The sequence below is a fragment of the Opisthocomus hoazin genome, chromosome 8 (assembly GCF_030867145.1).
Source record: "Opisthocomus hoazin isolate bOpiHoa1 chromosome 8, bOpiHoa1.hap1, whole genome shotgun sequence".
Taxonomy (NCBI): domain Eukaryota; kingdom Metazoa; phylum Chordata; class Aves; order Opisthocomiformes; family Opisthocomidae; genus Opisthocomus; species Opisthocomus hoazin.
Window position 1 is genome coordinate 63,477,128 of NC_134421.1, and position 13,412 is coordinate 63,490,539.

Below are 13,412 nucleotides of genomic sequence, written 5' to 3' on the forward strand. Positions count from 1 at the left end.
GACCTTAATGTAAGAGTTTAGTAGTTAAGAGTAAAAACAAATAACACCACAGCAAAACAAAGAAACATTAAGCAGGAACTTGGCAATGAAAATATGAATGTGTCTCATTCTCCAGTGAAATGTATTTTAGTGGACCTTGAGTGTTTGCTTTACACAAATGGTTATGCAGTTGCCTTCGCATAAGGGCAGTAATGAAAGAAAAATTTATTAATAAATGCACTCTGAGTCTACATCATAGTGTTGATAATGAGGTACTGACACTGAGGCTTTCCAGAAAGAGGTATTTCACTGAGGAAAAAAAGGTTTGCAGGGGAATACGCATACATCTTAATTTGGGATAGAAGGACAAGTAGGATTCATCTCAAAGTACCACACAAACAAATAGCCAATAGCTAAATCATTCAGGAATGAAGAAAGGGATCTTATCTAAGCAAGAAATAGGACGTTTTGATCCTGTTTCCAAAATTTTCTGCACGTTGTGCTTGCAAAGACTGTCAGTAGGTGCTCCTTCTTCATCATTTTTTCTCTTAACTTCAATTTTCTGTTACCTGAGAGATCCAAACTTGCTTATTCTCTTCAATTCAAATACACCAGCGAAAACAAGCAAGAAGGTAAAACTGCAGATTTTCCTGCTGTAGAAGATTAAGGGTGCTCCCTGACACCTAACAGGTAACGTGGTGCTGTGATGGGCAGAGAAAGGCCAAGGGCTGCACAACTTCACGCTGCGTAAGAGTGAAGCTGCACCTTAGAGTTAGTGTGCAGCACTGGATCAAAGATTAGTTTAAGATAAATCATACTTCATTACCCTCACAACACAATGCATAAACAGGAAACAAATGCCCAGATCAGCCTTTTGCAAAGCACGGAGTTCATAAAATACACCTTTCTAGAAAACACAATTTACAATTTTTAAAATTTAAAGTGTGACAACAAAATTAGGACCTTTTAAAATCTTAAGCTTACTACAGTATATTACATGAGTAATAAAACCTGTATCAGTCTATCTCATATATTACTGAGTTTAAAAGTGTTTATTTTTATATAGTCACTGAGAAAATACTTGTAACTCCTGAAAGCATATTTTATTAATCTATTACAATGTCAGGTACTCTATTTAGTATTTCTAATGATACTCCTCAATTAAATATTAGTATCTCCCAAAGACAAGTATCCTCGCATTCTTGTATATAGAAAAGTTTTTGTTTAAATTATTTAGTTTCCATCTGAACTGAAAGATTATGATCTTTTAGCATGATCCACACAGCTCCAGAAAGCTATTGCACTGTTGAATGGGGCAGGAACTTTAAAACAGAGGACAACTCCAGTGAAAATGAACAATTTAGGTGCCAGACTGTCCAGTGGGCTAGGCATACTGTTTGTTGGTATCCTTGGAAAGTTTGTCTACCTGAAAAATGTCCAAGAACCTTTGTGAGTTTTGCCTGTAGTTACTGCAGGATATGTCTCCAGTGAAACCTTCACCTGTCTTCCATGACACATCTGGAAAAGCAGGCTGCAATGGTAGCACAGCTCATCTGTACACCACCTTTCAGCAAGATACATAGAGATAGAATATTAACTTGTCCATAATACCACAGACTCATAAAATCATAGAATATCTGAAGTTGGAAGGGACCCATAAGGATCATGGAGTCCAGCTCCCTGCTCCTCACAGGACCATATGCATACCATATGCATATGGAAATTCCATAATTTTGAAATAGTGTGTGTTCAGTAGGGTTAGGCCAGGCAAATATGCAATAGCAAACAACAGTAAACCAAAAAAGAAATGTTCACTGTCTGAACAACACGCTCTACTGCAAGACAGTCTTTGACATCCTTGACTATAAGGCTGTTGCTTGTCTTCCTCCTTGCTACTTATAGCACTCTCTTCATCCACTACACTTTGCTAGAAAATTCTCCATTTTCTTTTCATCTTAACTTCTTGTTTCATGGTGTCGTGTCTTGTGGTTTAACCCCAGCTGGCAACTAAGTACCACGCAGCTGCTTGCTCACTCCTTCTGCTCCTGGCGGGACAGGGGAGCAGAATTGAAAAAAAAATTAGTAAAACTTTGTGGGTTGAGATAAAGACAGCTTAACAGGACAGCAAAGGAAGAGGAAAGAAAAAAAAACAATATATGAAACAAGTGATGCACAATGCAATTGCCTGCTACCCAGTGGCCGATGCCCAGCCTGTGCCCAAGCAGTGATTCCCCTGCCTCCCAACCAACTCCCAAGTTTACATACTGAGCATGACATTAGATAGTATGGAATATCCCTTTGGCCAGCTTGGGCCAGCTGTCATGGCTATACTCCCTCCCAGCTTCTTCTGTACCTCCTTGCTGGCAGAGGGTGGGAAGCTGAAAAGTCCTTGACTTAGTATAAGCACCGCCTAGCAGCAACTAAAAACATCAGTGTGTTATCAACGTTATTCTTGTACTAAATCCGAAACATGGCACTATACCAGTGACTAGGAAAAAAAATTAACCCTATCCCAACCAAAACCAGGACATATGGATAACATTTTCTAGTAATAACTACCTAGGAAAGTCTTCTGAGTTCAGATCGGGACCTCCTCCTTTCTCCTTCCCCAGCTAGGTACCTATTTGAACCACCATTTTTAAGCTTCTTCCAGGCATAAATTCATGAAAAAATGAAAATAGACTTTTTTCCTTATGGTGGGACAAGTCGTCTTTGTTCAGATTTTTGATATAGTCTTTTCTCCTATAAACCAGAAATGAAATCACAAAGCTTTTCCATGTTACTCAAGCCTTTTGTCTGTAATGCACAGAATCGCCAAGTAATTTTACCTTTAAGTCATAGCTAGAGAGTTTTCTAGCATAAAGTTGCATAACAACACAAATAATCTGGAATGCAAGAGTTATTTCTCATTTAAAGGTGCTCTTGCAGCTTGAGGGAAGCCAACTTATTATTATTCGAATAGTCATCACTAATATTTGCTTATTATAACCTTGCCCGAAGGTTATTTGTGTAGCACGCCTAGAGAAAATCATGGCATCCCTGGGGTACACTAGTCTCTGAACAACAACATTGCTAATGACATTCACTGGCACCTTCCTCGTGGCATCACCAGAGGATGCACAATCCTCTTGCATCATACTCTTTTCAGGATTCAGGTCTTAATTAACACTTTGAGTCATATTAGCCCCAACGGTAAAACCCTCTGTGCAGTTACTAGCAACAGTTCCATTCACCTCCACTCCCAATTTCAGAAAAAATGTGACCCAGCAGGTTTAAGAAGACTTAGATTTTGGATAAATAAGTCAGCTTCACTACACAATGTTTACAAAATGCCAGCAGAAAGATAATCCTTGAAAAAAGAAGAAAGAGAAATACATACGGCAGGTGAAGAAATTCTCGTACTACAAAGTAATAGTTCAGATATAGGAGGCAATAAGAAGTAAGTGTCTCCTGTGTAAAAAAATAATCTAGAGGAAGGCTCAAAATCAGAAGTCATTGAAAGCTCTGATATATACAAACAGAAAAGCCAGCATAAACATCTGGGTCGTTAGGAGCTCGTAAGGTCAGGTGACAGCACAAGAGAAACCAACATGAAGTGATCCAGAATTAATAACCATGTAGAATATGAGTCAGCAAAGAGATCTGACTAGGACTGAGATTAATAAAAGGGTATTTTTCCCCTTAAGCAATGCTTTTTAGGCCTTTTCCTCTTTTTTTTTTTTCAGTCAGACCGAACCCCTGGGTACATGAATATACATCAGAAATAAATTTTTTAAAGAAACAACAGAAATCCCCGGTACAGTTGACCTTGAAAATGTCTGAGAAAGATGTCTGAAGCAGAAACCAGAAGATACGTCAAATAATGATAGCAATATTGAAAAGCTTGATCAACTTAGTCATAATAAAAATAATATTAGAAAAATTAAGTCAGTGTTACTAATTTGAGAAGTTGTACTCATTTTTTACTGCATTGGCTTTGGCTGTGTCTGGTACTCGATGCAAAAGGAATAGTAAGTATTCTCAGGAACCGTCTATGACCAACCACCCCTACAAAGCTGTTCTGTATGTAGATTTTCTTTTAAAAAGTAAAAAAAAAAAGGAAAAAAAAACCTGGGATGTAAAGAGAGAAATTAAATACCACTTGCTTAAAAAAAAGCACAGTAGGTTACCAAATATATATTTTTATATATATGAAATCAGGATTTTTATATATAGATATTTATATAATTAGGGCATAAAAAGTGTCACAGAAAGTTTTGGCAAGGCAAATATCTGAAAGCTGAAAACCCCTGTAAGGCGGCTCCGTCCTTCTTGAACTGAGTACAGGAATGTTTCAATAGGTCATTTCAATCACTTCACTGCAAAAAGGATCTTACATATGTTTTGTAATCATGTAATTAATGTTTGTAAATTCTGGTGATTACCAGGCAATAATAAAAAATGGTAATTAAAAAAAAAAATTGAGATGCCTCAACACTGAAGAGAACCATCATTGATCAGTATTTAAAGGATGGCAAATCAAATTCAGTTGTATGAAGTTGGGTTGTTTTCACCTGTTTGGGAATGAATTTCACTCTGCATGAAGTGGCAAGATTGACAAAGATGTCATGCAGAAGTCTCGCTGACATGTATCCTGAAATGATGGCATGCAGCTAAAAATAATTATTGTACATTCGCTGTAGCACTAGCAGTAATGGCCACCCCAAGCATTAAAGACACCTTGAGTCACATCCTCCAGAACAATAAAATTGATTTTAAAGTCGTAAGTCTGTAGCCACTAATACATCTGGAGGATATTTTATTTGCCTTAAAGATGCATTGACTTGATCATTTAATATTATCTGAGAAGTTCTGAAGACTACAAGACTTCTTATTAAAAAAAAAAAAAACAGCAACTGGACTGAAGGAACATCCTTCCCATAGCTGAGTCTTCTTTTATGTCAGTGAAGTGAATTGTATTACCCTTTTCAAAAAGTGACTGTGGGCTTGCCTAAAATGAGGTAGGCACCCTTCTTCCACGTTCACAGAAAAACTGTGCTGGAATCTTTTCTAAAGTAAGCATGAGATACTTTTTGAATTTTCTTAAAATTACAAGATAAAACCATCACAGACACACACAAATCCTTACATTAATCTTGAGTCTCAAAAAATATACGGTTTGGCTATCATGACTTGAAAACATCATACTTCTATGAGTTGATGGGAAAATGGCAGATAAACTGGTGCATTCACAAAGGTCTACAAATGAGATAATATTTTGCAATAATAATACAAAGCCCACATAGTGCTACATGAACAAATGCCCACTGAGTTAAAACAAGGGAAAAAAAAACCCAACCAAAAATCATATCTATTTTACACTCCTTTGACTGAAGCAGAGAAGCTTTGGCCCAGATAACACTGATGTACTTTGCATGTTAGCGAAGCCATGGGAACTGGAAGAGTGAACTCCTGCTAAGAACAAAAGGCAGGAAAATGGGTACCTCCTGTGGTACCTGTGCCGGAACAACTGACTCAGCCATATCTCATCGTCTACAAGAAGGTTAGTCCTCAGGACAGCATGCAGCAGCAGTTTCACTCTTGGACTGATTCTTCAGCTACATGAAACTGTACTGATAAAAGGACTGCTTGGGTGGGACTTATCTCCACCAACTTTACACACCTACAGTACTGACATTTACATTGAGGCTCCTCTGATAGAGAAAGAGAGAAGTAAGTGCTTCTGGGCTGTAGTTCATCCCATTTTAAAGTCTTATTCAGAACATGTCAGGTCAATGCTGACTGAGAAGTGCCAGTTTTATTCCGCTGAACAAAAAAGGAACTTAGGACAACCAGCTGTGTAGATGTCTACAGTTAGGTGAATTGAACCCTCTCTCTTCTCTCTTTCACTTTAAATGACACATTCAAACTCATCTGCAAGTCTACGCGGATATGTAATTGCTCAGGGAATCCCAGTCTGCTGTTCCATCCTTTAAACTTATTTCTAATACCTCTACTGTGTAAAAACTATGTTTATGAATTCATCCAGAACCCTCCATGCACGTTTGGTCAGTATCTTCTGAAAAGCACTCTAAGCTTTCATATGGGTCAGAGTGATGTGAGTAGGAATTCTAAGAAGCAATTACCCCAGGCTGCTGTCTTACAGGAAAGAAGAGCAAGGGACTGCTGGCAATAGCACTTTAAAGAAATAGCTACTTCTCATTTAAAGCATACAGAATCGTGAGGTTACAATGCAGCATGGCCTTCACAATAATAGTTCAGGATTAACTTTGCTGATACGAAACAAGACTGAAATACAGATTAAATTAGCAAGTCAGGAATAGAATAAGTATGGAAATGAATCTGATTCACACACGGCTACATTTGTTCAAGGAGAATTAGTTGCTACCATCAAGAAAGACTGAGTAACTGAAAAGATGGAGAAAAAAAATCAACAGATGTAGTTAGCAATAATACCAAAATGAACATCTTGTCTTCAAAGATACCATTATTTTTAAATCATATTTGAAAAAAGCTCTGCTTCTTGTTTCCCCAAGATCACTGCTGACTGTGGTGCACAGTGATCTTCAAGTCGTAAACATTCATGTGCGTCAGAGGAATATTTTCCAATCTATTTATAACTTCATTTGTTACTTGGCCGTGATTCCTAATCTGTCCGTCAATACTCTAAGCATCTGCCCTATGCCAACGAACTAAGGAGTTCATTTTCTATCGTGAAGTCACGAGCCATCTAGCTACATGTCATGCCCTGCACACATCAGGCTGACACTGCCCGTAACTGCATAGGCAGCAAAAATAACAATAAAAGCATGTTTCAATAATAAATACTTTTTTTAGATGTTAAATAGAAAACCTAATCCATTAATACTCACCACCAAGGCTTTAGACCTGTTACTCAGAAGTTTTTCAATGTCTCTGGCTGCAATTTCCACTAGCTGACGAGGGTTGTTGGCTTCTACAGTATACAAATCTCTGTTTTTCAAATAAATCTGCAAGAGGAAAAAATGGAAACAGATCAAAAAAGGCAACAGACGTTCAAAAAAAAGCAAAGTGACTTGACAGAACAGGCATCAAGATGTCCTCTGTTCTTACTGGAGAGCTTCAAAAACACTATTGCTAGGGAAACCCAGACATGCCTTGTGAAAGAAATACTTCACCTTTTTATCTGAGAGGCAGAAGGTGTCACTAAAAATCATTTAATAAATCTTCAAAACTGACTGTTTCTAGTGATGGGCCATTCAACTGCTAAATGCTCAAGGAATCTGATTCCCAGATCAGAGTCCTGAGCAAAAAATAAAATGGAGATCCTTTAAAATGACCCACGTTGAAATCAAATAGTTATTGCTGAATTTAATTCTGCCTTGAATGCTGAACAACAAACAAACTGTTGGACGTAAATCATTTAAGTTATGCTAATGTAATCAATTTAGTCCCTTATCCATTTATTCATATTATGACACTATAGTGTTAGTATTCATGAGGAAAGAAGAGAAAGAAAACAAATAAGAAAAGGAGAGGAAAGAAAAAAAAAAGGGGGAAATGGGGAAAATAATGAAAGTGGAAAAAAGATGGGGGAAGAGGGGAAAGGAACTATAATTGTATTTCTGCTTTACTACGAATAAAGGTCACCCCGGGTGAGAAGCCATTAACTGTTTCCACAGCAGAACATGTATGTAAAGGAGATAACTTGCTTTGTTAAACAAGGCCACTACCATGAAATGCATGCAATCAGAAGAAGTAAAGAAGAAAAAAGTAACAAGAAATCCATTTGCTTGTCTCTGTCCTACTAGAACTGGATAAAGAAAAAACACATTACTGAAGGGGGACAAGGGACAGGGGGGGTGAGAGGGGGATGTGGACACCTTATGGTGAGATGGGCAAATCGGGAAAACTAATTCATGGAGCCAACAGATGGCCTGAGTTGACTCAAGCACTCTGCCTCTCAGCAGCGCTGCCCGGTGGGGGCCGTGTCGCCTCCCGGGGAGTAATTCCAGGCACAGGCGGGAGCGGGTCCAGCGCTAATGCACTGGCTGCCATCCAGCACAAGAACCGAGAAACTGCAGACCAGACTGAGTCTACCAGCCCCGTCGGGTTTCTCGGGTTAAAGCAATGGAGACCTTAAAGAAACTCACCAAAATATGTCTCTGATGCTTGTAGCTGACGGGTATTTATCACAAATAAATTTCTGACAACTACAGTTATAGCTGCAAATTCTTATCAGGCACGTCTCGTAAGCTGTCATGGGCTTTCATCACTTTTGAATTTCACAACACTTATATTGGGTTTTGGTTTTTTTCCTTCAGAAGTGCAGTCTTTTCACCAGTAACTGAGTAATTGGAATAGCTTTAATTCTTCACAGAGGAGCAATTATTTTAAAAATTCAGTGCATCATGAGCAGAAAACCACTACAAAAGAAGATAGTTTCTAATGAACTTCCAGTTACAGTTTGGATGTTTTTGAGGTGCTTCGTTTTCAAAATTGCCACACAGAAAGTTTACCTCAGGTATAACCCAAAAATCTCTCTTTTTTCTTTTATTTTTTTTTTTGAGGATAGATCTTAATAGTAGAAATGGCCTATAGGCCAATTATTAACTAAAAAAAATACCCTACAACCAATCACTACATAATTTCTTGCATTTTTCTCTGAAACACATAAAATTTGCACAGTCAGCAGCGGGACTCAGAGTTAAATCAGCTGCAGTGACCAGAAGGGCCCTACAGTCCTACAAGCAAGGCAAGAGCTGAGATCAGTTTTATAGATTCAGCTGGTTTGAACCAGGAATGGAAAATTTCAGAGAATCATCTAAACTGGAGCAACCATCAGATCTGGCAAAAGCATCAGATTTCCTGTCATCAGCAAATAATCACCCTGATCACATAAGGAAGAGGCACTGGAATATAGGTGTTACCAGGCATTTGTGTCTTATTCTTTGAAAAGTAGTGCCAAATTCTTTAAATGTCACTTGTGACTATGTGTAGTACATCTGCATCAAACGAAACTGAATTTATAGAAGAACAGTGACAAGATTTTGCAAATAGGGTAGAAAATCGTGAAACAACTTTCACTGAAGTTTTCAAATAATAAAAAGAAATAATTTTAAAGCATTCATTTATTTTACTTGTGAAAATGTTTGGTTTGCTTTATCCAGATTATTCCTAGTTTTGCTTTTTTCAGATTTGTTCATGCAATTGCTTTTGATTTCCTACTCAATGGTGAAAGGAATAAGAAAATTTAAATATAATCCCTTCTCATCTGGGAGTTTCAATTAGCCAAAAACATCTTAAAATTTGGAGAAAAGAGTAGTTCATTACAAAAATGCCATTTCATTATGATTAAATTTTTCACTCAATACTACAAACAAACATTAAGAAGGCCACAAGCACAGAAAATGCACAGCAGGCACAGGCAAGTGTACGCTCAGGTAATGCAGGTTTGGGGCAGATGACTGATAGCGATGACCTGGAGACCACACTGACCAGTGACCACTGAGCGGTGTAGTGTCGATTCCTTGACATCTTTAAGCACCTAGTGAAATATGGTTTCTAACAGGCTGTGATCTAACAGCACCAGCAGAAGTTCAGATGATGGCACACCGCATCCACACAACTGTGATTTTACACCCCACTCACCAGAAACGCAATACCAGTAACTCATTAGACTTCATTTTTCAACACAGAGAACAGTTACAGTAACCAATACTGGTAACGGCTGGAGAATCTGGATGGAAAATTTGCACTTTCATCCCTGTTTCTGGTCCATTCTTACAGCAAACGTATCACCCTGTAAACTCCAGTTTGAAAGCACTGAAATGTTTCACACACCTCATTCCTATAGGGAAGTTGTTGCCCCATCTCCAAGCCTGAATGGTTTGAAAGCTGCAGACTAGCAAAGTGTCGTCTAGTGGTCACGTTTGCAGAAAAAAAAAAGCAACATTTTCATTTTTCTACTCCAGTACCAGCTGTCAGAATAGTTCAAAAGCCTGTATCGTTCACGCAGGAGATCACCACCACAAATACAGAAGTCATATTCATGCTTCAACTTAAAACCTTTATAGCTGGTATTGTGGGTCCTACAACTAAGAAAGCTTGACTGCAAGGCTGGCTTCATAAGCTGTTATCTGTCAGTGATTAAAAATAATATTAAAAAAAACCCCTAAACCAACCCTCCCCCCCCAAAAAAAGAACCCTTTGAGTTTAGCACCAGATCACACACAGAGCTGAGTCAGTGACTCCTTCTCCTCCTCTTCGCCTTGCCCCGTGTCAGGGCTCGGAGCACCTATCTCCCCTGCTTCTACTGCCAGTGGAAGATTTATCCCACAAGCTCCTAAACAAAAGGCATCAGCAAGAACCTGGAACTTCACACACTTCTTTATTTTCCTGAAGCGTGAGACTCGTCTCAACTACCAAGGAGCAGTGTAAGAAATATTCACTAATTATTTAAGAAGTGCGTACGTAATTTATTTGTTGCCTGCTCCCCTTTTCTTTCATTCAGCCGTAGCACTGCAGCAGTTCAGCACAACACCACATGAGGAAATGATACACGCTTCAGGTTTTGGCACCCTGGGACAAACCTTTCCTTCTCCAAGGCTCCCACCAAGCAGTCAAACACAATCAGCAACAGCTCATCTCAGATAGCCACACAGGGTCTTATCGGCAAAGGTGTGCTCATTTGTCTTTCAAAATGCAATTTGGCAGGCTCTGTGGCTTGTTAAGAAGAGCTCATTTGAATACATTTTATCAAATTGCTTTGACCAAGTGAATGCAAGTTTCTGTTGGCTTTTACGTTTAAAATAGTTTCTAGTACTTTAATCACTAATGTTTTGCTAAAAGCTCTCCGGATTGCCAGTAAAACCCCACCACTTCTCACAGAATAAAGCCTCATTGCATGACTAAGTAAAGTCTCTAAGGTCACAGCACAAACAAATACTTTCATTTTTCTCTGAAGTCAACAGCCATACACGTCTTTATTCAGGCAAGAAGGTACTAAAATTGCTTTCTAAATGCTCAATATTTATTCTGGTATAATGAACTGCAAGGTTTTAGGGGAGAGAGTATGATGGAGTCACATTCAGATGAAACAACACAAGAAGGACAATGGTTGAATGTAGTAAAGATTAGAAAAACTGCCAGCTCCTCAGCAGAACATGTCCCGCTTTGCTCAGTCTTCAAGGACACGTTTATAAATCTCTCACAAAGAGACATCCTCCTTGGTTTCTATAAGACTCGCGAGGGAAATCGAACATTTCTGTACAAATTAAGAGAGAATGAAAGGTGTGCCTTCATTGCACGGCTCTTGCTGCTTTGTGGCAGGCGTTGGAGCCCACTGTAACATTGAAATTTTATTTAAATAGCCTTCATGCTTTATTAGACTCAGAAAGAGTTCCTGAGAGTAATAAATTATCCGTGCTTTGGATCTGTGGTCTTGGCACTCTTTACACAGACTACCCAAATAACAACGAATAATAATTCTTGTTGAATCATTCTAAACCACAATAGAACTCCTTTGCCTCTTTGTTTGTTAGTTTGTCTGTCTGTTTGTTTGTTTTGAAACAGCCAGTCTCCCAATTTAAGAAACAACAGAGCCTTTTCTTCAGGCAGCAGTAACCTGGCTGAGGGCCCAAACAGGAGACATCAACATGGCAATCTCAGTTCCATCACTAAATACTTTCATGAGCATAGAAGTCATATGAGACAAGGCTTCAGAAGTTCAAACCCAGAATTTCAAAAGTTGACTGAAAATGCTATATCTTTTCCTATCTTTAAATATGCTTTGGAATAGAAAAACTAAATAACTCAACAATTCCAGCAATACCTATCTATACACGGTAAATATATTGATATTTGCATTATTTCAGTACTACTATCAAGATCACTTGGCTCAGCTAGGCTGATGGGACACCTCTGTCAGCAGTCAATGGTTTATAATCTCCAGACAAGCTGGAGAGCATCATGATGGTAGAACTACCACTCAAAGATACTACCAAGCTTGGGACCCCAAATCCACCAAAACTTTCTGGTGGGTCTTCCTCTGTCTTTTCTGAAAGTGACTACTACATTAAAATACTAAGGGTGCTCGTAAAATCTTGAGCGAGGTTTTACAAGTTTATACACCAATTAACTTATTAAATGTATCAAAAAAACCCTCACAAGAGAGCAAAACTTAAATAAAGGGTTTGTAAATTATTCTCTTCCTGCCCACTCCCTGCTTTCAGAGAGGGCATCCCATGGCCAGTTCCCCCTGGTCCTTCCAAACGGTCTCTTGCTTTCTCCCACCATCGGGCACTAAAAGGCCTCAACGACCATGACCTGCCTCACTGAGAACCTCTGTCTGCTCCTCAACCCTGGGCTCCATTTCAGCCCAGTCCAGGGCTATGGTGTAGGTATGCCTGTCTCCAGCCCTAGCCCTTGGACTGGTCTTGGCCCTATGCTGTAGTTAGCCCATCTTCTAGATGGACCTCTCAGATGTATGTTAAAGCTTTTCTCCAGTCCTGTCTCTTGGATGGGCGTTTGGCCCACGCTGTAGCCTTGTCTCCAACCCATTCCTGGCCCTATTTCCTTTTACTCCTGACTGGAGGCCCCTGGTTGAATCCTGGATTTGGTACCTTGCTTGTCATGTCTGAGACTGCTGACAGACCCAGATACCAGCACCCAGCTCCCTTAAACCTGTGCAGTCTGAGCTAAAAACTGCCCTCCCTCCCTGGCTCCGGTTGAAGCTAAGCAAAGGAAACTATATTATCTCAGCATTAACTGCCTGGAACTAGTAGATGGAACTAGAAGAACTGCAGAATACTTTTCACAGGTGCTTGCATGTTTCTTCATGAAGCCACCCCAGATTCACCACCTGCAGCTGTGAAAGACACCACGTTCAGAGCCAGCACTTCTGCAACAGCACCTCATGCCCCAGCAACCCCAGATGACTCACCAGCTGCAGCACAGCACGCCACAAATGCAGAGAGGCAGCTTAGGTACAGAGCTGCCCTCAAGGTCAAAACACATTCAGAGCCTTGAGTGCTGGGACGCAAAATGCAGAAATACTCCGAGATGTCCAAGCTAACTTCCGAAAGTCCATCCAGGGCGTACTGCTCTGGGTGCTGCTCGACACCAAGGCTGGTTCCGTGAGTTGTGTATTTCCCTGCTCAAATCATTAAGAATTGAAGCATGATGTTTGCTCTTTGCGCGCAGCTGGGGATTTATGTAGCTTTGAGATTTCTAAAGCTAAGCAAGCACCCAAGTCGCCTTTCTAGTTACTGACAGGAACAGGCGCTTCCAGAGGTTTGTTCATTCCGAACAGAGTAGTTCTATCTGCTACTTGTCTAGACAAAAGAGAGCTACCTTACAATTCATGATTGAAGTAGAATCCTTGCCCAATAAACCATATCAGAATATTAAATACAAAAATAGCTAATGGGATAACTGAAGAGTTTTTCTAATTT

The 13,412-nt window shown here is 39.4% G+C and overlaps 1 protein-coding gene across 5 annotated transcripts in view; it reads right to left on the reverse strand.

Annotated features, from left to right (window-relative positions):
• Positions 1–13,412, reverse strand: part of CACNA2D1 (calcium voltage-gated channel auxiliary subunit alpha2delta 1) — a 439,617-nt gene that overhangs the window by 355,560 nt on the left and 70,645 nt on the right. For all 5 annotated transcript variants that reach the window (XM_075427738.1, XM_075427739.1, XM_075427736.1 and 2 more), the window contains exon 3: positions 6,852–6,968. In XM_075427738.1, the coding sequence (XP_075283853.1) occupies positions 6,852–6,968 (117 nt within the window). The remainder of the gene's footprint in view (positions 1–6,851; positions 6,969–13,412) is intronic.